The sequence below is a fragment of the Mastacembelus armatus genome, chromosome 17 (genome assembly GCF_900324485.2).
Source record: "Mastacembelus armatus chromosome 17, fMasArm1.2, whole genome shotgun sequence".
Lineage (NCBI taxonomy): Eukaryota > Metazoa > Chordata > Actinopteri > Synbranchiformes > Mastacembelidae > Mastacembelus > Mastacembelus armatus.
The window spans coordinates 11201260-11224824 of NC_046649.1; the positions used below are offsets into that span (position 1 = coordinate 11201260).

General features: G+C 40.3%; 1 protein-coding gene across 5 annotated transcripts in view; it reads right to left on the bottom strand.

The window, feature by feature from the left end:
• Positions 1-23565, bottom strand: part of epha4b (eph receptor A4b) — an 81697-nt gene that overhangs the window by 17229 nt on the left and 40903 nt on the right. For 2 of the 5 annotated variants that reach the window (XM_026313065.2, XM_026313064.2), the window contains exons 7-14: positions 20461-20796; positions 19322-19434; positions 17203-17365; positions 14826-14934; positions 5382-5429; positions 1510-1577; positions 536-661; positions 74-259 (exon numbers count right to left, since the gene is read on the bottom strand). In XM_026313065.2, coding sequence (XP_026168850.1) covers positions 74-259; positions 536-661; positions 1510-1577; positions 5382-5429; positions 14826-14934; positions 17203-17365; positions 19322-19434; positions 20461-20796 — 1149 coding nt within the window. The other 3 variants (XM_026313067.2, XM_026313066.2, XM_026313068.1) reach the window with 2 other exon arrangements.

Here is a 23565-nt window from a genome sequence, read left to right on the forward strand (position 1 = left end):
ATTATTACACAACCAAACACGTCTTCCACGCACGCACACACAGCATGGTGTAAAGTTTTTATTCATCACTCACATCTGGTCACGACACCCTCCAGCCTGATGATGTTCGGGTGGTCAAACTGTCCCATGATGGAGGCCTCAGACAGGAAGTCCCGCCTCTGTTTGTCAGAGTATCCCGCCTTCAGACTCTTAATGGCCACATAGATCTCCCTCTTTCCCTGAACACGCAATCGACCGCTGCACACCTCCCCGAACTCTCCTAAACACACACACAAGGTTTGATTAAACTTACTGACAAAAGACGTGTGCACTGATGAACGGCTGAGCTCTCTTATCAGAATTTTTGTCAGTTTTATAAGCTTTTATATTGATTTTAATTAAAAAGCATCCAGAATTTTTTATATAAACAACAATATGACTCAAAGAAATCGCTAAAAATTAACCATAGTGTCAGTCAAATGAATTCACTAAAGTGAAATTTCTACTGCTTTTTGAGTTTTTAATATAGTCTGTCTCTGTTTTACTGCCAACTTACCAGCTCCAATGACTCTCTCTATGCGAATATTGGAAGCATCAATCTCTTTGGCAAAGTCTCTGACAGCCTGGTTGGGGTCTTCGTACGTGTGAGGATGGATGTAGGTCCTGCTGCCTGGAAGCTTGACTTTATTAGTGGAAAAATGAAGACATGGGGAGAGGAATACATACTCAGTTTTTGCCAGGTGTATACTCATACAATTATTAGAAAAGTTAGTAGTATTAATAAGGTATTGGCTGCTGCAGGGAGCTGAAAGTGATTCCTGCTCGGACATTTGTGCAGTGTGGATGCACATTAAAATGTGAGCATCAGTGTGGGTGCTCTGTTTGAATGACATTACAAATGATTGCATAATGACACACATAACTACTTTGTTACAATGGTGTTAAAATGACTCATAATTTTAACAGGAACTCATAAGGTGCTTCAGTCTGCCAGAAAACATTTGTGCAATAAAGTGTGTAGTTTATTCAGCTGACAATACTACAAAGTTAGAAAGTGTTCTGCATAGCGTTCTGTAGCTCTTATGATGCATCTGAGGGTATGTAAACAATGTATAACTGTTGTATGAAAATAAATAGTCATTTTCAGAACGTTTGCCAACATGAAGTGCATTTGCTCCTGATATATTTGAGTGAGTTCAGATTGATAAAATATTCCTCCTTCTGTCAGTTTATAACCATAAATACAAGCAGTGATGTGATTCATTGTGTGTGGGTGCAAAGTTTTATTTAATGGCAAGTTATATATGTGTCTGTGTCCGTGTGTGCACTTGCATAAACATAGATTTAAAAATATATCACAGAATTTGAGAAACTAAACATAAAAATGCACTACATCAATATGCATCAGTATGCTACTGACTTCAGTGATGAGTTTCAGTGCACAAAGTACATTTAACAAAGTAACACTCACAATTTTAATTGCCACAAATGATAGTTTATGTGTGGGCCTCCGCTTCCATTTGTATTTACCTCTGCCATGCTGGAACTGCATCTTCTCCTCATCAGGGTCCTGCTTGGCTTTGATATATCCACAGTGCCTGAAAAAAAATGCAGAGCTGCATTATGGCCCTGTACATAGAGATACATAAATGGCATACACTGATTTTTCCACTTTGAGGATGGAAACTTAGCAATAGAGTGTGTAAGTGCAGTTTATACGTTTAATTATTTTTTTTTATATTATTTTGGATATTTCTAGGAAAATCTATTGATGCCTGAGTCAATGAATCAGTGTGTGTGACAGCTGTTCCTATAGAGGCACATCTACGCATTAAACCACTTTCTCTTTTCACCCATCTTTGGACCCGTCTGGCCATTAAATACCACATCTATGCCCTTTTCCTACCCCCTGCATGCACATGCACACACCCTGCAGCGTGGGTCAGTCCAGAGATCAACACAAAATATTGACAAATTGATCAAGTCAATCCTGCTGTCCAGCTGTGAGGAAGTGTTAAACTTAAGTCTGTTTTACAGACCTCACAGGGGTCCCAGTGTGTGCCATATGTCTGTTTCCTCTCTATTCATTTTCTCACCTATAATTGTCTGCATTTTAGGTCAAAAACATTAAATGTTAAAGCAGTTTCATGTTATATCATAATCATATAATGATGTACTAAACTCGACATAAATATTTTGTAGCCTCCACTCTCTCTCATTCTCCTTGAGAGCAGTACAGGTAAAGCAGTGACCAGTCAGTATGTCTGTCCATCATGAAGATAAATTGATTTGGGCTTGGAGCCAAAAGTAACTGGGAATCTGCAGCCCAGACTGTATGTGATTTAAGGAAGCAGTAGCACGAAGGACAAGAAGAGGAAAAAGTGACTGAAAGAACAAGCAAACAAAGATTTAATAAAGAAAACCAATAGGGGAAATTAGATAAAGTCAAAAAATACAGAATAATAAATGAGAAGAATACTGAGAGAAGAAGAAACACAGGAATGTATTAGGACTAATAATGAGAGACATACATAGCATCAGAAATGGAGAACGGTGGAGTCTTGCTAGGCTCAGTAAATCTTAGTCATTTGGTATTTAATCCTTCTGTTGATTTTCCATAGCTGAATGCATGGCATAACCCAGACATCAATAGGCTGCCTTGGGAATACACACACACACACACACAGAAACACACACACACACAAGGTTATAGACTGGTTGCTGGGAGGGAGGTGGGCATAATGTTCTTATGAAAAGGGAGTTAGGACCCACCTGGTTATCAGCTGGGCCTAAGCCAATTGAACACCAAGGGACTATCATTACCCTCTTGACACACACTCAAACACACATACATCGCTATGGGGCATGTCCTCAGAACATATGGGGAATGAGGACATGGGTCACACCTCTGCGCCTAGTGTGATAATCCCATGAGGGCAAACCCCCTCACACACTTTCTGCACAGCACCCAAATCCATGTTAACAACACTTGTCCAACCCTGCTGGATGTGGATCTGCATTTTGTGTGTGTGTGTGTCCATGACGTATGGCTGGATATATGAGTGTGTGTGTGTGAGTCTGATGGGAAATGAACACATTTCCATAGTAATTACAGAGCGACTCATTTCTCCTTTCCAGTTAGAAATGTCATGAATCATTAGCGCTGCAGTCTTAAACATGGCACAAAACCTGACATGGCTGTGGCTTTTGCTTTCCTCCCAACAGCTGTGGTTGTGTGTGTGTGTGTGTGTGTGTGTGTGTGTGTGAGGGTGTGTGTGTGTGTGTGTGTGAAAATTGATATTTTCTTTACTACCTTAAACAAAATGCAACCGACTTGTAATTCATCTATTAAAGTTCAGAAAGACAACGTGGAAGGTATTTTCTGAGGCTACAGGTACTTTTTTGTAATGATATTTGAATTGTCACACTTAAAACCACAACATGTGACAAAACCCACATAACACCAGGCAACTTAGTCATTTTTTTGCAGTCACTAAAGAGATCATAGTGTAATCAACCATCAACTTTGAATTATACACTTAAATATTGACGTCAAGGTGGACAAGGGGTCCTTGGTCTCCTCTGAAAAGTGAAAATGCAAATTGCAAACAGCTTCAAATCTATGACAGGATGAGTTAAGAGAAGAAATTGTAAAGTCGAATTCTAAATATAATAAAGCCTGAATCTGCTTTGAGGATTAATGAAGTTTATCTAATCTTATCTTATCTCAAAAGTTCTGTATTCAAGGCATATTAGTAATATATAAGTGTATTTTATAGGAGATGATATTGTGGTCATGGCATATCCCATAATGTCTATTACAGTAGCACTTTAATTTATTTTTAGTTGCAAAAAACATAGTTGTGGTCACTACATAACCGTATTGAGTGCTATTGATTTGGATGCCACAGCCATTTACTTTATGCAATGAGCATTCATAGATTCTTAAGGTGCAATAGACTTTCTAATAAGGTAGTCCTCCTGCATTAGCACTAGCTGCTTCTGTATCCTCCTGTACTAAACTCTGAAGTTACCACTATGTGTTACTGGGAGAAACCATTGTTCCATTTAGTAGCCATACAACTGCACTATACTGTGCTGGCTCATACTGTAACTGCACATCACACACACACACACACACACACACACATACATAGCTGTATATTCATGCAGATTTAAAGTACACACACCTGCACCAATTACACAAAAAAACACACACATTAATGGACTGCGGTATCACAATCACAGCTGGGCTCTCACCTTTCTCTCTGCCTCTCTCTGTTCCACTTCACTGAGGACAACAGGCTATCCCTGTCCTCCAAAGCCACACTCTTCACATTTGCATATCAATTTACTTTTTAATATAATACTCTGTCACTCAGGGCCCATTTATCATTCTGCTAGCAAGCTTCCACCTTCACAGAACTCCATCCATATATTATCGTCACCATAGCCACTCCCCCATTTTCCCATCTCTTTCTCTCCATTGCTGCCCTTTATCTCTCGAGTAGTATATTCTCTCTTAACTCTCCCTTTAAGTGAAAAGATTCCCTTCCCCAATAATCCACACATCCACTATCTCATCCTCCCGTTTTCATCCAGTTATCCCTCCTCCAACAGGCCCTGTCCTCCTCTGTTTTTTTCTTTGTGCTGTTCTTTGATAGAGAGAGTGGGCACTGTGAGCTGGAAAGAGAAATGAAGGAGAGGGAGGGAAGGGAAAAGGAAAGAGAGAGTGCTGACAGGCAAGAACACACAATGGGGGTCCAAGGCTGCATACCAACTAACAAGCAATCAGATGGAGGGAAAGAGCGAGGAGGGAAGTGGAGGCAGTCATAGGAAGAGAAACTCAAAGGTTAAGGTAAGAGATGTGGACAGAAACAGGGCTAGGGCAGTGTTTGTGGTGCAACCACAGGAGCTAGAGATAAAGGGGAGGATAAAAAAAAAAAAGATTCTGAGAAGAAGGTTTAGTAAATGGAGTGACTAAACAGAAAAGCAACAAGGAAGGAAAATAAAAGCTTTACAACAGGAACCTCTGAAACAAGGATGGATGCAGACGTTGAATACTGACTCACTGGATGCAGGATTAAGGACAGTGCCACAACAAAGTACAACACAATCAGCACATAGCGCACCCTGAAGGAGAGTAAGAGAAATGATAAGAGACATGATGGACAGATTAAGAGCATGTGTCAGAGAAGAGTGTCAGTCAACAGTGTGGCTTCGGGACATGTTCTGCAAACGAGTGGGCGAGAAAAAGAATGGCGCCTGTGAGGTCTTGACTCACCCACAATGTAACATTAAACTGGAGACACTGAGGGCAGTCAATAGGAAACAGCTAAGATTATACCTTTGATTGTTTCTCTTAAAATGTTAATGCTATATTCATTCATTGTTTTACCCACTTGTTCCTTCTCATGATAACCAGAAGCTGGATCCTGTCCCAGCGTGCACTGCCCAGAAACCAAGGAAACACGTCAGGCAGGTCGCCAGTCCATCACAAGGTTAACACGAGATAGATCAGCACACTTAGATTCACTCAAACAGACAATTTGGAGTATTCACTTGACACCAGGGAGAAACACAGAGGTTAACTCACATTAACACAGGGTGAAAACTGAACTTCGGACTATCTTTTTTACCAGGGAAAGCATAAATATAAAGCAAATGTCAGAACTTTTAATTCATGATGAAATATAATTACTCAGACTATGTCAGTTTTAGGAAAACAATAGGATTGTACTGAATACATGTACCCCAAAGATCAGGACATTTGTATATCCTCTGCCTTGTCTAGAACATTTTGTGATGCATTGTATGTATTGTATCTAATATATATTGTATTGTTGTATACATATATGTACATATATATATATACATATATGTATACATATATATATATATATATATATATATATATATATATATATATATACAACAGAAACATCTAGAGAGCTGGTGAATATGCACTTTAGTGTTTTAATATTTACATTACACATATTTCTAATGTCTTTCTTTTTCAATTTTCATCCTTTATATTTCTTTTCCTACTTATTGCATTCTGCTCATTTTCAGATTGCACACATTTTACAAGCATATAAAAATAAAACCCTAATCATTATTGTCTAGTTGTCTGATAGCTGATAAATGACAAATGCAAAATGCAGGCGATCCATATCCTTCTAAACAGGACACAGGCACGAAAGGTTTACAGAACGTGTGGCAAAGGAGACACCCTTTTCCTTATATTGTTAGTGTAATGTCAAGTCTTCATTTATTGGTCTATTAGCCTCAAGCTAGAATTGCTGTTTCGACCCCCCCCCCGGGCCTTTCTGACTCCAGGCTATAGACAGAGAGAGACAACAACAACATCTACCGCAATGTGAGGAGCTGAGTTGAACATCCTATGAGAATTAAAGCCAGTAATTCTGCTGGCATTGTAGTTTGCTGGGGTTCCTACAGCCTAACAGTATTATTGGAGAATGACCCACGTCAAGTACAAACAGGAATCATCATATTGCAGAAATGCTACTGTATTCTTGGATATAATGTATTTAAAGCCATAACAGCCTGCAGTTTGTGGTAATGTTTGGTGAGTCACTGGAGTCTCTTATGTGAGCCAGGGAGAAAAAAGAAGAAAGGTCAGAGAGAATGTGAGGCAGAAAAACTGAGGGACAGCAAAAAATAAATAATAAAAATATAAAAAAAAAACAGAAAAGAGACAAGGGGAAGTGAAGAAGTGAAGAAGAAAAGGAACCACATAGTGGCACAAAAAGAGAGGGATTCAAAGAAGAGATCAAACAGGGAAACTGACAGGACCTACTATAAAACTTGATTATGCACAAAAGGCAAGTGAAAGGTTGAAGAAAGTGAGGAGAGAGTGGGGTAAATACGAGCAGCGTACGACCTTGAGAGCAAGTGGGACGGGCCCAGGAAGTGTATAGAAAGACAGACCAAAGACAAAAAGGTGCGTGGACAGTGACACATTAGCAACAGGGGCAGAGACAAAGAGAGCAATAGAGGCTGTTTGCTTTCATGTAAGTGAATAACCTTGGGCTAATGTTAACCTGAGATGTGAACAAAGCTAATAAAGTGTGTGCAATTCTTTCTGTGTGGTATCGCCCACTAGTTGTTTTATATCACTGGCCACCTTTTATAGGATTAAAGGCTGGCTGCTGGCTGGAAGACGAGAGTAGAAATTGATACACTCCGAGACAAGGAAGAGTCAGAGAGCATCATTCATACAGAAACATAAGATATTGTCCTCTTTTCCATTCCTCTCCTTCATTTCTCCTCCCTTCTCTACATTCCTTTTGTCCCTTTGTGTCAAAATGACCTTTTCTTTCTTCTCCTCTCCTTTCTTCCCTTCTTCTTTCGTTTCCTCTCCTCTTTCATTTCCTGTCTCTCCACATTATTTTCCCACTGCTAATCAGAATGAGTAGAGAAATGAAATCAGTAAATCATTAGTCACCCCTCAGGCATGACACAATGAAATGACACATCTATCCTCACTTCACACACACAGACACGGACGAACTCGAACAAATACACACATATACACGCCCTGCTGTGGGATTTGGCTTTCATCATTACTCATGATAATGGCGATTCCATTTAATATCAAGCTATTAAATAAAAAATAATTACTGGGAATGAAATCAATGGATTAAATTCACAGCAAAATTAAGCCCTGTGCACGGTCCTGAAAAACAAAATGCATTCACTGCTTAGGTGGTAATAAAATATGAGGTTTATAAAAGCAGATTGTGGATAATTAATTAAGAGTCAGAACGGCATGAGGAAAAAAAACAAACTCAAAAACTCTGTGACATGTGACTTCTTCAGCCATATTTCTCTTTCTTTCTCTCTGTCTCCCCACATCTTGGCCATGTCTGGCACCAGCTCAGCACTCTGACCACAGTGTAAAAAGATTTACTCAGCTCGAGCTAATTATTAGGAAGGGGAAATGATTAGCTGAAGAGTTATGACTAATAAATCTGTCTTTTTTTCATTAACACCCTGTTTGGAAACATTTCATTTAGCTGCCGCTCATTAAAGAGAGCAGTAATGGAAGGAAAGGAAAGGAAAGGACAGGAAAAAGGAAAGGAAAAGGAAAGGAAAGGAAAGGAAAGGAAAGGAAAGGAAAGGAAAGGAAAGGAAAGGAAAAGAAAAGGAAAGGGAAGGAAAGGACAAAAAGGAAAGGAAAGGAAAGGAAAGGAAAGGAAAGGAAAGGAAAGGAAAGGAAAGGAAAAAAGAAAAGGAAAAGAAAGAAGAAAAAAAGAAAAAGGAAAGAAAAAAAGAACAAAAAGCCGAACCGAAAAAAAAGGAAGGAAAGGAAAGGAAAGAAAAGAAGAAAAAAGAAGGAACAAAGGAAAGGAAAGGAAGGCAAAGGAAGGAAAAAGGAAAAGAAAGGAAAAAGGGAAGGAAAAAATGAAAAGGACGAAACGGAAAAGAAGGAAAAGGAAGAAAGGAAAGGAAGGAAAAGGACAAAAAAACTAAAAAGGGAACAAAAATAAGGAAAAAAAAAAAACGGGAAAAAAAAAGGAAAAAGGAAGGAAAAGGAGGAAAATAAAAGGGAAAAAAGGGAAAAAGAACGGAAAGAAAGGAAAGAAAGAAAGGAAAAGGAAAACGGAAAAAGAAAGGAAAGGAAAGGGAGGAAAGGAACGGAAAGGAAAAAAGGAAGGGAAAAAAGGAAAAGGAAAGGAAAGGAAAAGGAAAGGAAAGGAAAGGAAAGGAAAAAGAAAGAAACAAGGAAGAAAAGGAAGCAAAGGGAAGAAGAAAGGAAAGAAAGGGAAAGGAAAGGAAAAAGGAAAGGAACGGAAGGGAAAGGAAGAAAGGAAAGAGGAAAGGAAGGACAGGAAAGGAAAGGGAAAGGAAAACGAAACGAGGAAAGGAAAAGGAAAGGACAGGAAAAGGACAAGGAAAGGAAAGGAAAGAGACAGGGAAGGAAAAAAAGGGAAAGGAAAAGGAAAGGAAGGAAAAACGGAAAGAAAGGAAAGAAAGGAAATGGGGAAAAGGAACAAGGAAAGGAAAGGGAAAGGAAAGGGAAAGGAAAAGGAAAAGGAAAGGAAAAAAAGAAAGGGGAAAGGAAGGAAAAAAAGGAAAAAACGAAAAGGAAAGGAAAAAAGGAAAGGGAAAAAAAGACAGGAAAAGGAAAGGAAAGGAAAAAAAAGGAAAAAGGACGGAAAGGAAAAAAGGAAAGGAAAAGGAAAAAAGAAGGAAAATGAAAGGAAAGGAAAGGACAAAAGGAAAGGAAAAAGAAAGGGAAAGGGGAAAGGACAGGAAAGGAAAAGAAAAGAAAGGAAAGGAAAGGGAAACGGAAAGGAAAGGAAAGAAAAACAAGGAAGGAGGAAAAAGGAAAGGGAAAGGAAAGGAAAGGACAGGAAAGGGAAGGAAAAGGACAGGAAAAGGAAAGGAAAGGAAAGGAAAGGAAAGGAAAGGAGAGGAAAAGGAAAGGAAAGAAGAGAGGTGCAGGAGAAGCAGTGAGGTCTGGAGCTGGGCTGCAGTAATTGGTGTAATGTAGGAGAATTTTTAACAACCTGGTGAAAAGGTCAAATAGGAGAGCATAGAGAAAAAGAGAGAGCAGAAACAGAAGAGAGCGTCATCACTATCATTAAGTGAAGTGTATCTTTACATTTGCTAACAGACCAGCGTGCAGATCAGGGTGAAACTAATTGCTCTAATGATGTTACTACACCGACACAACTTGATTAGGTCATGCTCGTAATGTGTGCATTTGTATGTGTGTGTGTGTGTGTGTGTTTGTGTGTGTGTGCAGAACAAATGTATTTAAATGCCCTATAAAGTTTTAAAACCCCAGCTGAAAAGAGTTTGGAATTTGTATGATGTTTATAGGACATTTGATCAATCCCACTGCAACATCTGCTCATTTGCATAAAGTCTGTGTGAAAGAGTGTGGCACCTGCAGCAGCTAGCTTCTATCACTGCTCTGCCCGTACGCTACTTTATCGACACTCTGCAGACAAAGCTGTATTGGGCTATGCCCTGCAGTGCATTCATCAAAAGCACCAGCATTTAAGCAACACATACTAATCTACCACATCATCATCATCATCATCATCATCATGTGCACACACACCTACCCACACTGGCCTGTTTTGTTGCAGATTGGTATACACATATTATTTTGGCTGCCAAATCATTATTAGCGCTATAATCAAGAAAACAGACCAACACCGCCCACACGGACGAGAAGGCACTGGGTGATTTCTGCCTAAATTCACCATAAGTGCCATTTGGCAAACATTGCTCTATTATTTGTGTCATGGTTCCTCGTTTTTTTTTGTCTGTTTCCTGTTGTCGTTTCACACATTCAGGCTGAATAATTCTCAGCCGTTCCTTTTTCTTTTAGAGTTTAGAACTCTAGACCATTTTGTTTTTGATCCAGACCATTTTTTTTTTTTTTTTTTTTTTTGATTTTTTGAGTTGTTTTACACAATTATTCACCAGTTTCTCACAGGTCTCTTGCTCTCACTACTTATTAACCCGACTCTGCGCTCTCAGCAGCATCTTTTCATCAGCGCATCCTTCTCCTTTTTGTCATCCCTCCTCTTCTCTTTTGTGTCATTAAGTTTTTAAGAATAACCCTGGGCTGCACAACAGATGCTGCGGAGGTAAAAGCGCTTACATGCACAAACACGCACTTCAACAGGACATGCTATTGTGTTAAGAAAGTAGGGCTGTTACAGCTCTCTGTTAATGAGACTGAAAAGTCTGTCTGCTTGAATGAGCCACATTATAATGACATCTCACTTTTGTAAGTGTCTTTTGACCTTTTACTCTTCATTACTCAAAACTCAGCTCAAAAGAGGTTGATTTTCATTATCTGGGCAGATCTGGGCTTTTAGGATTGGTCTCTGAACCTACAATACATTTATTTTTTGCTGTTTTTAATCTTAGATAAAACCTGAACCACTATGCAAAATAGTGATCAATGAATTTGTTTTTGGAAAAATTAACAAGAAAGCTGAGTTTAGTCAATAATGCTACATCTTATTTTGAATTAATTATTCATTTAGTCATGCTTATTATTTTAAGCTTTCCAGACATTTTCTTTGACAGATTGTGGCCTTTGACTTCACGCTAAATATCTTCAGCTCTGACAACAGATGTACAAAGGCAGACTTTGAGATACATAACAGATGAGACGGCTTAAAAAAAAAAAAAAGCCATCACATAGATGGAAGCTTTGCACTGATTTCTCACCAAACTCCCACATTTTAAAACATGAACAGGAAAAAATCTGGCACAGAACCAGCTGCAGCTATTCAAAAAAGGAGATGGTTTTATTGCTGGAGAATCATTAGAGTGAAGACGAAACAAAGACCCGCACACACACAAACATGTACACAGATGCTGGGAGGCAGAGGCTATAACATGTTTAACAAGGACTGAGAGAAAGTGAGGACTGAAGGGAAGAGCGCTTTTTGAGTGAAAGGCCATCTGCTGAATCCATGGCTATGCCAGTCGCTTGCTAGCTTCCCATCACTTGCACCTGCCAGGCTGCCAAAGCACCCTCAGGAGGACAAAAGAGCCAACTTCGCACATACACACACCAAACACACACTCACATGCATGTACTCGCAGAGCAATAACGACACGCGCACAGCAATAACTGGTGTGATTTGTCAGTGCAGTGCTGCGTCTGAAGAGCTTTCGACGTTTTTTCATGTTTTCCCTCCTGCGGTAACAATAGCATAACAGCACTTTATTAAACGAGAACAGGACAGAACAGAATGGCCTGCAAATCAGCCCGTTTATGAGGCATGGCTGTTCAGCCGCCTGCCAGCAAAGGCTGCAGGGAGTGTGGATGTGCCTGTCTGGGTATGTGCGAGAAAGAGACTGTATGGCCACACTGTACATTGTTAGTTTTTAGTGATAAAAAAATTCTATCAGGCTGTTCAAGATATGGTAAGGACTGTGGATTCAATAGGTGAACAACTAGGTGTAAAACAAGAACAAAAAGCTCTCCAGCACCTCTCTCTAGTCTAGTGATTATTGGGGAAATGATTTAAACACATGGCATTTAGGGAGAAAAGGGCCCTACAAATGTCTGGTGGGAAATCATTTCAACCCTGGCTGACTCTACGTGTCAATTTCAATTCCAATTTAATCATTGTCCACACTAAACTACCAGCAAATACATCAGATTCTTGATACATGGAGGCAGTGGGGGGGGGGGGGGGGGGGGGGGGCATCCAGATGTAAATTTCAAGAATGGTACAGGAAATGAAAGCTGTACAGCCAAAAGACAGGCAAAATGAAGAGAAAAACAGATGCAAAGAGAGTGAAATGAGAGCAGGGAGTGAAAGCGAAACATACTGATTGACAGATAAGATGGAACAGATGAGAAGAGGGACATATTGACAACACACGAGGAGGCCAACCAATCCTTATTTTTAAATTTTCTTCCCAATTCCCCCAAAACCAGAAGGATGACACTCCGATTGCATCTAACTGTGCAATCGCCCACCCATCATCTCTCCAACCCATCCTCTTTCTCCTCTTTCAAAAACACTTGTAATCTACCTTTTCATCTTTTGCCCCTTGCAACTCTCCCTCCTTCCCGCTGGGTCTCCCCTCCTCCCTCCATCAATCTCCTTTTCTCTCTTTCAAGCTTCCTCCTCTTTCTCTCTATCTTTCACACCATCTCAAAATGTAGCTCTCTAGTGGTGCAAACATACTTCAGATGTGCACCCCCCCCCCCCCCCCCACACACACACACACACAGTCCTCGCTGCAATCTGTCATTCCCACTGCCTATCTAATATGTTCTCATTTTATCCTCCACGTGTCTCTTCTTTACCTCGCTTCTGTCCATCTTTCTCCCCCTGAGCTCACTCTCTCCCGCTCTCTACTGATGTAGCTTTGATCTTCACTTTATTCCACAAACACACTCCACCTATGCACACACACACACACACACACACACACACACACACACACACATACAGTTTGACAAATGTACAGATGTTGTTTAATAGAAGGCTGCAATCAACACGACTTCCTCCCAAGCATCCCCACCTCTAAAAGGAGGAAAGAAAGGTAGAAATGGAGAGAGACCTGAAATTAATGGCAGTGCATCGACCCCTCTGTAAAACCTAGTTAACACCTCCCCAGCCTGTGAAACCTGATTTGTTGAGTGTGTGTCTGTGCCATCGTGTGTTCATAGCACACTCTGTTTCACAGGTTGTTTTGCTTCTTACATGCCCAACCTCATAATTCCCCTCTGATTGTGCGCTTTGTGTGTATGTGTGTGTGTGTGTGTGTGTGTGTGTGTCACACAGGACAGTCTTCACTGATTACATCCCTCCTAGTCAATAGTGAATAGAGCACTCAGCCTGATAAGCAATCACCTGAATCAATACTAATGTTTTTAGTGTGTGCATTAGTGTGTGCATGTGGATATATGTGTGTAGTTTTTAACATGTGGCTAATCTAGTCGGAGCTCATGGAGAATAAACATTTAGTTACAGGCATGGTAAATCACAGATGCCTGTCATCCCTTTCTGTCCTCTCCTCTCCTCCTCTTCTCAACTCCTCTCAACTCCTCTCTTCTACTCTACTCTACTCTACTCTACTCTACTCTACTCTTCTCTACTCTACTCTACTCTACTCCTGCCGTTCTCACTTTCTTCTTCCTCCATAGAGCTCTCTGCTGACTTTGATCCTTTCATCTTCTCGGCATTCTTTTATTTTCCTTTCTCCCTCTCATCTCCTTCTCCTCTTTCAGCCTTCTTTGAGAGCAAGCATTAAGAGCAGCCTTTGCCTTCAAAGAGAGTGATCATAGTGAGTCCATGCTCTTCACATACTGAATAACACGGCCTTTTGTTGGGCTTTGGCAGCAGTATAAATGTCAAAGTTGGAGGCCCTGTTTTAGCACAACCATGTGTAATCCCTCACAGGGAGGCAGAGCGACATGAAGAGACCAAGTGGGAGATTTAGTGGTGACTGTGTTTCCATGAATGCATATGTACAGTCCCATTCGACTACTGTCACATACGCTTGTGCCTACTTCAACTGTTGTTTTCGTATGGGGACTGTGAAGAAACCTCATAAAAACCCTCCCAGCAATACCACCATATCTATTTTCTGGTTAACTCATGGGTCAGTCAGTTTCAACTTTAACCTTTGTTGTTGGTGACTCCATAATATACAACAAATGAGAATACAGCTGTGATAGCAACCTGTGATAGATGAAAACCTCATTTCGTATGTATAAGCCTTGAGCCCAGTCAGCCCACTGATTCCTACTGTAGATATTTAATAAAATAATTTCCTAAAACTAATAAACACTACTTGTAAGGCTGATAAAGACTCTGCATCTGTGGATTTGGTGTACTAGTGAGCATTTTTGGCAGCAGGACACAGGACTGAATACAAGAGAATTACACAAAATAGACTACAGCAACCATGTCTATGGTAATGAGGAAGCATGTCAGCCAGCACAAAGAAAGATCTCAAAGTGTCTCTTTTATCAGATCTTAATAGTTTTTACAACAATTACGGACAACAATTTTCATGGCATTTGAAGATAATAAGAAAAATATAGACCTAGACCTGACCTGAAGTCTCACTGCAATCTTGGCAAGGTTAGGGGTTAATTCCCAAACAAGGATAACTGTTCGTCTCTTTTTCTGTGCTTCATATGTCAATGCATAATTCAAAAACATCCTTTTTTAGGTCTGTTGTCTCAGATTTCCTGGCACTTTGCAGCTGGCTGCCACATGTTGGTGACCTAAACCTTTGTTACACTCCGATCATACAGTGCAGCTCAAACCAACAACCATGCATGGAGGGCTTTAATGTCTCTTCATTATTGATCCTACCTGCCACTGACAACGAAGCATGTCACCAGGAAGATGAGGAGAACGACTCCCCCAGCGATGGACACAGCCAGGATGGTGGACTGGTTGGGGTCCCCTATAGCCAAAACATCTGCACAGGAGACAGCGAGAACCCAATGCATTATTAAAGCAAGCACTAAGGAGGATGAAATTAAGCTGAGAGTGTTTTCTGCAAGAGCAAAGGGAGGGATGAAAAGACTAAGGGAGCCTGAGAGTCAAAAAGATAGCAGGAGAGACGATGAGTGTGACAGGGGTAGAAGGAGAGAGAATAAAATATGATAGCAAAAGAAAAAAAAGAGATAAAACACTGGGGTTGAAGGAGAGAGGAAAAGAGCGAGTGGCAAATGGGTAAAAGAGAGTGAGGGAGGTGGATGGAATAGTAAGTAAGGTCCTTGATGAAAAAGGCTCTACCTCTCTGCATTGCCTATTGAGGTATGATAGTGGACGTTAAAGCCATTCCCATTCGTCCGTGCTGTCCAAATGGATATGTTAACAGTGCACATAACAAGGCTACCGCTGAGAACTTTCTGCAAAGATGCATTGATTTTTACGCCACACCAGTCGAGCCATTACTCAAAACAAATACCTCATTTATCTGGCTTGGTTAAGCATGAGTATATGCATGTGACTTTGTGTATGTATATCAGAGTGTGTGTATGTGTGCCGAAGAGGCAAATTAATGCCCCTAGGCAGGCACAGATAATCATTGATCTCCATTTACATTTACTGGCGAACACATACACACCCTTCCTTAAAAATCAATAGAAGTCATCTGATTTGATAACATTGATATGAATGGTGAGGGGCCAGCTGAGTCTCGCAGATCCTACATTTTAGTGCCCTGAACTTGACTGTAAACAGAAACCCATCTCTGAATTGTTTTTATTGATTATTGAATGATCAGAAGATTAAAATGTGTTTTCAGAGTCCTATACATCACCTAATTTATCAACTTCTGCTTGCGTGTCTGGGAGTAAGTGTTTACTTTGAAAAGCACATTACAGAACCTCTAAAGTGCAAAAATCCTAAAGCATATAATGAGACTATAATAAATACATATAATGAATTAATGACAGGACACGTGACTGAGATTTTAAAAATAGCACAGGAAAGATATAGTGTGCCCTGAGATGTTTTATTGGTGTCTTCTTTCCCTAAATCTAAGTGCATGGGATGTATGTATTTCTAAATGTCTCTAAGTAAAACATATATGAGAATACCAGATGTTTTCATTCTCTCTTTTGAATAGAACTTCTTTTACCTTTTAGATTTTGCTCCAGTGTTTGGTGTGAATCAAGACCTTACAATCTAGGAAAGCAAGGTTCTTGTTTCTTTTATGTTTGTGAAATTGGGTTGTCTCCTTTTCACCTGATAAATATTCTGTGATATTTTCATCTCACTGGTTTAGATATGTAGATGACACTTATAAACCTGTGAGACTGCCAAGGTTCTGCTGTCTGACAACAGAGCTGAAGAACCCATTCAAATGAGAAGTGAACTATTTTACAACCTTTCAGTGGATTGATTTAAACTGCAGGGGGGATGAATCAGGCTCCTTCTATACTTGAAATAATAATGCTCCGCAGTTAATTTTTGTGCTTCTGGTTCACCTGCTTCATTTACCTCTAATTTGGACTTGTGTCAACACTGTTGAGTGACATGAAGGGTTGGAAGATGTAATGAGATCCTTTACTTACTATAAATATCACAGTGTAATAACACTCTGTTACAAGTACTTACAATTAAGCCTACATTCAAAATTATACTGAAGTAAGAGTATAATGGTATTAGCAGCCAAATATACTTGAAGTATCAAAAGTAATACTCAATGGCACATCTCACATTAATGTATTTTATATTGTTATATTGATGCATGATTTTGTTCATCACTTTAATATTGCAGCTGAAATACTTTACAGACTGCTAGCCAGGTTGTGAATTTCTTATTGATGAAGTTTTATGATTATAAGTTATATGATTTCAGTTTTATGTAGCTAAAATCTGGAATAGTCTTCCTGATGATGTTAGACACTAATCTTTGAATTACTCTGTGTATGAATTGTGCTATATAAATAAACTTGCCTTTCCTATATTGAATTTTGTTTTCTATATCTGATTCCAAAGAGGAACTAGTAACTAAAGTTATAAAGTGGATGTAGTGAAATGAAAGTACTATATTTTCCTCTGAAATGTACTGAATTCAAAACAGCATAAAATGAAAATACTCAATACTCAGTAAAGGTACTTAGTTTCTACCACTGATGGTATGTACAGTACTCAGCTCAAAAGACAAAAGTAAAATCAACTAATCCAACAATCAAATTGCACAGAATGAAAAGAAAAAGCAAAAGAGACTTACCTTCATGACTTGTTTCCAGTTCGATCTCTCCACCATAGCTCCCATAGCCCCCATCAGTTCGTGCCCTCACCCTGAACACATAGGTGGTCCCCGGCTTCAGCCCGTCCACTGTCATCATGTTGGAGCGAGTCTTCAGAACAGTGTAGTTCTGCTCCCGCTGGTTCTGAAGTCGAGGAAAGTGGAAGAGGAGTAAATAATAATGTTGCTCCAATAAAACAACTGAGGATAAAAAGGGCTGGAGGAAAAATACATACACACATGCAGTATATATACATTTATAAGGAGGCGGACTCTGGCATCAAGAGAGTCTGAAGATAATAGAAACTTCAAACTGTTGAATTTAAATGTCTCAAGGGGCCAAACACACTTCACTAAGTTTTCATTTGTTCATCACTGGACCATTTGGTCGCATTTATACATGAGCATCTGTCAAATCCCAAATCTTATCCTCGCTACACTTGGGGGCAATATGTGGTTACGCAAGTCCTGCTACGTTTTGTAGCCTACCTTGTAGGTGTGTGTGTGTGTGTGTGTGTGTGTGCGTGCATGCACACTTATAAATGTGTGTAGAAGGATGAATAAAGAATAAGTGTGTCTGTCAGTAAGCTGATTCCCTGCAGAGAGGCTGATACTCTACCTAATGGAAGACACTCTACAACACGGATTAACACTATTTTATTACTAATGCCTGCCAACACACACACAAACACACATGCACATATACACACACACACACACACACAGAGGCTTAATTTCATCACCTTGGCCGTGTTTTATGAGGTTTGTTCAACAGATGTGAGCTTAATTGGCTTGGTGTTAGCGGTGAGGGAGGCATGAGGGATAAGGCGATGAAGGCCGAGAGATAAAGAGACCGAAGGAAAGAGAGTGATATGTGTGTGACGAACAAGTCATTACAGACATGCCCTTAGGCTGTAAACCCATATCCTACAACATGTAGAGGAGTTAGAGGAGAAGATGTCACCATTCTCAAGTCCATTCAGTAAATATGAAGCTACCACCAACAGACCAGTTAGCTTAGTTACCCATAAAGGCAGGATATAGGGGAAACAGTGAGCCTTTCCAGAGGCCTGCATTGGTCCAGTTTTGCAAACCTGCACCCACAAAGCTGATTCTGGGGCCAGCGTCTTAGTCACAGTTATCTCTAAAACTAACGACAGTGCTGAACCACTCCATTAATAAAATTCCCACATCTAACGCCTACAGTAAGCCACATAGTTACTGGCTATAAAATGCATCAAATTTTATCTATGCAGGTCTTACGTAATGATGTTATTTGCCATTTTACAAAATGTACTGTCACATTCACATGTCCAAAACACTCGCTCAGTCAGGCTCCCACTTGTTTATGTAAAGCAACTTTAGAAAGAGAGTGTTGGGGTAATCCTCATTCCAAAGTTTATAAATGACTCCCTGCTGCTATCAGCCAGCTGCAGTCTCAGTTATGGATTAATGATGAATTGAGCTTCATTCAGGAATTTGTTACCTGTGGACTGAGCCAGCCTAGCTGCAGCTTCATTTTCAGTCTTTATGCTAAAGCTAACCATACAGTTTCATATTTACAGTAGTGACAAAATATTCTTTTCTCTCTCCACCAGAAAAGAAAATGCTGAACTATCCCTTTAAATGTAGGGAATCAGAGGAAATAAAAAGGCAAAGCAGCATTTATCCTGACTTCTTGTTTAGGTCGAGCTCCAGAAATGCTGGATCCTACACATCCCATAATCCTAAAGAAGAACTTTTCCTATGCTTGTTTTTGTAATAAAGGTTCTAGCAGCTATTTCTGTTCAATTTGACTGTAAAACTCATCACCATGTGTAAAGTAAGTGAAGCCCCTTTAAAAATGTATGTGTGTGTTTATTATATTGTGTGGACAAATTTTATTTCAATGTAAGGACATTTTAGCAACTTCTACGGACTTTGATGAAAAGACTTGGTTTTAGGGTTCAGGTTAGAAACAGGTTAGTGTATGAGGTAAACAGTCAGTCATGATGAGGATAATAGGTTAGGGAATATATTAGGTCAATGAATTTAAGACATGACTGTGTGTGTGTGTGTGTGTGTGTGTGTGTGTGTGTGCATGTGTGTGCGCGCGCCTCACCTTCTCGTAGTAGATGACCTCATATTCCACTATTGCGCCGTTGGGTCTCTCTGGACCCTGCCAGGCCAAAGTCACGCTGTCCTTGCTCCGCCTCTCCTTCAGCACTACATTCACTGCGGAAAACAAAGAAAAATCAGGGAAAGCATTTGCAACAAAGAGAGAGGGAAGTTTATTAAGATGTGCAAGAAAGGGTAAAAAAAAGAGTTAGAAAGAGAACAGCAAGTGGGGATGTGGGGAGAGATTTCACATGGATGCCTACTGTGCTATAACGAGGAGACCCATATGTGAAGAGCATGTCATTTCATTTTGCTAATGAGGGAGCTTACGAGGTGTTTTCTTACGTGTGATTACGGAGTTCTACGATGTGTGTGTGTGCGACATGTACGCTTATGATGTGTGATCTGCTCGTGTTACTAATGTGCACACCCCAGACCCTGCAGCTTCCTATCCAACCTTCTCACATCAAGACACGTGCTTGTGTGGGTTAACAGTGTGTGCTTGTGTAAATGTGTAAGTGGCATAATGTAGCTGAGAGCAGCGTGTGTGACATGTGGGAATCTTAATGAGGTTAACAACCTCCTACACCTCTTTCACCTTCTCCCGTCCTGTTGTTGTTACACACACATGCGTACTATAAGGCCTATTAGTCATCACCACCATGTCGTGCACGCTTCACTTGCACCAGTTTCTCAGTCTCACACTTTAAAAAAAAATGTACATGTGACTACATATGTGCAAGCAGAGGTGCAGAGGTGTCATTTTATGATATCAAAGTCATGCAGCACAGGAAGGAATTTACAGTTGTCATGCAAAAGCCTGGTAGTTTTTGTGAGCACACTGCAATCAGGAGACAATTTTGAAAAATACATGCTTTGCCATTCCACAAATTCTAGGTTCATGCTGATGAATATATTCTACCCCGAAGAATTTTTCTTATCACCCTGTAAAGGTGGAGATCACTGAAGTCATGCAGAATCCTTTTATCTCAGGTTTTATACTGGAGTGTAAATCTGAAAGCACCTTGCTGCACATAAAAATTGCACAGCAAAAGAGCTGTCTGTATCAAAAATACTGACATTCATAGGTGAATCTAGGTGTTTTTTTAAGAGTGACATTACCCCCAGTGTGAATGTTCTCACCTGTCTGTGAAGTGGTGACATTGATTATCGCTGTTCCTCTGGGAGTTGGACTTAAGTCTGACACTCCATTCTGGCTCTCAATGGTGAAGCTGTAGTTGGAGTCTGGCTGCAGATCTGTGACCAACACGGTGGCTGACGAGAGACCAAACTGTCTGGGAACAAAATGGACGCTGCTACCACATGGTGTGCACTTCTTGCCATCACCAGAGCACTTTGTGCAGTGGACGCTGTAGGTGATGTCCCCTCGGCCTCCCGTGTCTCTGGGTGGTGACCACTCCAAGGTGACACAGGTCTCGTTCACAGTGGTGATGGGGTTCTCTGGAGCAGATGGAGGACCTGAGGGAAGAAGGAGGCATTGGTTTTTGTCCACTTGCAAAACACACTGTACCCTCTAAAGCCATTCTGTCCATTCACTGGGTGGGGCTCAACCCTAGGCAGGCCAGCGTCTCCAGTATCCAGACACTGCATAACCTCTTATCAGTGGCAGCTTAGGAACAAGTGACTGAAAAATAATATTTATTTCAGTATACTCTTTAAATGCAAACTGTCTTCATGTTCATTACCAAATTAATGGTAGTGTCTATTAAGAACAGAGTTCACATTGATTAAATTAAAAATGAATTAACTGACTCCAGCCAGAGGGCGGACATTTAATGGTTGATGAATGAGTAGCTTTGGAATGGACAGTGATTAAAGGAGCTTCGCTGATTGTAAATGTGATGGTATGAGACTTTATCACACTTCCAAAGTTTAAATCGAGAGAATTCACTTGATGTTAAATAGTTAAGCTCGACTGCAAGGAGGTTTTTCTCTTTTGGGCTGCAATAAATAGTGAGTGGACAATGATGTAGAGAAAGCGCCCCGAGTAATTTTCTCATGAGTCAGTTAGATTTTTGATTTAGAGCAGTTAATATCACTCTGAACTTGAGCTGAAGTGATTAGTGTGACACAGTCCAAGAAGTGTGTCAGTAATCAAAGCAAGAGACAAAGCAGCACACAAAAGCTCTTTATTATGCTTTCAAAAGAAGTGTGTTAATGGTGACGCATAAATCAAAAACGTTCAAAGTTAATATATGTGAATAATATTTTAAATGTTTTTTTTTTAATCGAAGCGGCATTCAGAAGTTTTTAACACAATACTGCAATGAGTGTTTTGTCTCTAGATACACCTGAGAGGTCAAATTCTACATTATGTCTTTTATTACAGATACTTGACTCACAAGCTCCCACTAATGGGCGTGAACGCATGTATGGGTTATTTTTTTCTGCATACTCACATTAAAGGATGCTCGACAAAATGAAATGTGACACCCCAGATTCCTGCTTTTGCACTACCTTAAACCTTTCCACCATCAAACCAGAGGAATGCTTTTAGTGGCATTTAGACTAAAAACAGCCCTGCATTAAAAAAATGCAAGTGGCTGCATTGTTGGGCCAGATTGCTTCTTATCCTGAAATATGATCCAGGAAGTCCAGTTTAAATAACAGATCAGTGAGTTTCAAGGCTTACCATACAACAAAACACTAGAGTTTAGAATACAATGAGGGAGGCTTTTACAGTTGTGAAAGTTTATCAAGATGACAATGGATTTGGAGTCTTTCCTCACAACAATAGAAAGTACATTAAACAGTATAAAGAGTAAAATAGTGTCCTTATGTGTATTTGACTGACTATTGCAACACTTTGCCATTGCTGTTGAATTGTGTTGCAACAACAGCTCAGCCATTTTTTTTGCACGACAATGTTGCACTTATTTGCTGGAGGCCTCTGCGTTTGTAACCACACATGAATGAACGGCCTGTGATTTTTTTTTTCTTTTCTTTGCACAAAGCTGTTTGTCTAAACAACATGTTCAATTGCTTATATAATAACTAAGTGCTCAATAACTAAGTCTACAGTTGGGACATTTTCTGTTCTCTTTAATTGGAAGATCAGTTTTTAATACCACCCTTTGCCATGCCATTCTTGTTGTATGGGAACCATAGAAAGTGCAGATGATGGTTGCTCTCAGCTGTATGGAAATTTGGCTGCAGATGGTCATTCTGCCTGAGATCAGGTCCTGGGTGATAGCTCATCAGGTCCAGGGGGCTGCAGCCACAGCCTGGGATTTTCCTGATTGGCCTTCTATGTGGCGAACCTCTCTAAACTGTAGAAGGGATGGGGAAGGCTGAGTGTGTGGGACTCAGGCCATGCTGGGGATAATTGAAGCTGTCGGTCATAAATCTGCTGAAAGTGTGTGCTGACTGATCCTGCTAACTCAGTCGTTTTCCTCTCTCCATCCCCCTACTTCCCTAGTTCCCCACTTAACCGTCCATCATCATCCTTTAGATATTTTGATTATACACCTCTGATAGTCCACTATTCCCCCTGCTGTTCTACCTTTTGCCTGTGTCTGTGTCATTCTCCATGTTCTGCATACTTTTTTAACTTTTTCTCTTCATATTTTCTCATTTTCCCCATGATCCTACTTAATGCTCTTCACCAGTCAGGAGTGTGTGTGTGCGTGTGTGGACATACATATTTGAACAAACCGTTTCTCATATCTAGCTGATAACACCTGCCACATTTCACCTGTTACAACGATTAATGAGTGTAATCTAACATAACCAGAAAATGGGTTTGAATCTGTGTGCACATGTGTTCCTCCATCTTTTTGTAGTTCAGTCATGTCAGTGGCTTTTACCACCCTCACATCCCTCCATCTATCTCACGCCATCTCTTTCTCTCCCTCTCTTACACTCTATCTTCTGTTCTCATTCTGCCTATCCTCTGTTCATGTGGGCCGATCCCTCTGGCCATGTGTGTCTGTATGTGTGTGTGTGTGTGTGTGTGTGAGGGTGTGTGTGTGTGTGTGTGTGTGTGTTGGTAAGAGGCAGACAGAGAATAAGGATCATCAGATTTCTATCAGAGTATCAACCATATCAGTGTTCTCATCTCATCTGGACCTTAACCACAGACATTGATGTGTGTGTGTGTGTAGCTGCGGTGAATGCATTCTGACAGGCCACTTGGCTCCACATGCAGCTTCAGAACAAAGTGGACTCTGGCACCAGCTTTGTCGACGCTGGCAATGCCTACAAGAAGACTGACCCACGGGGTGAGTG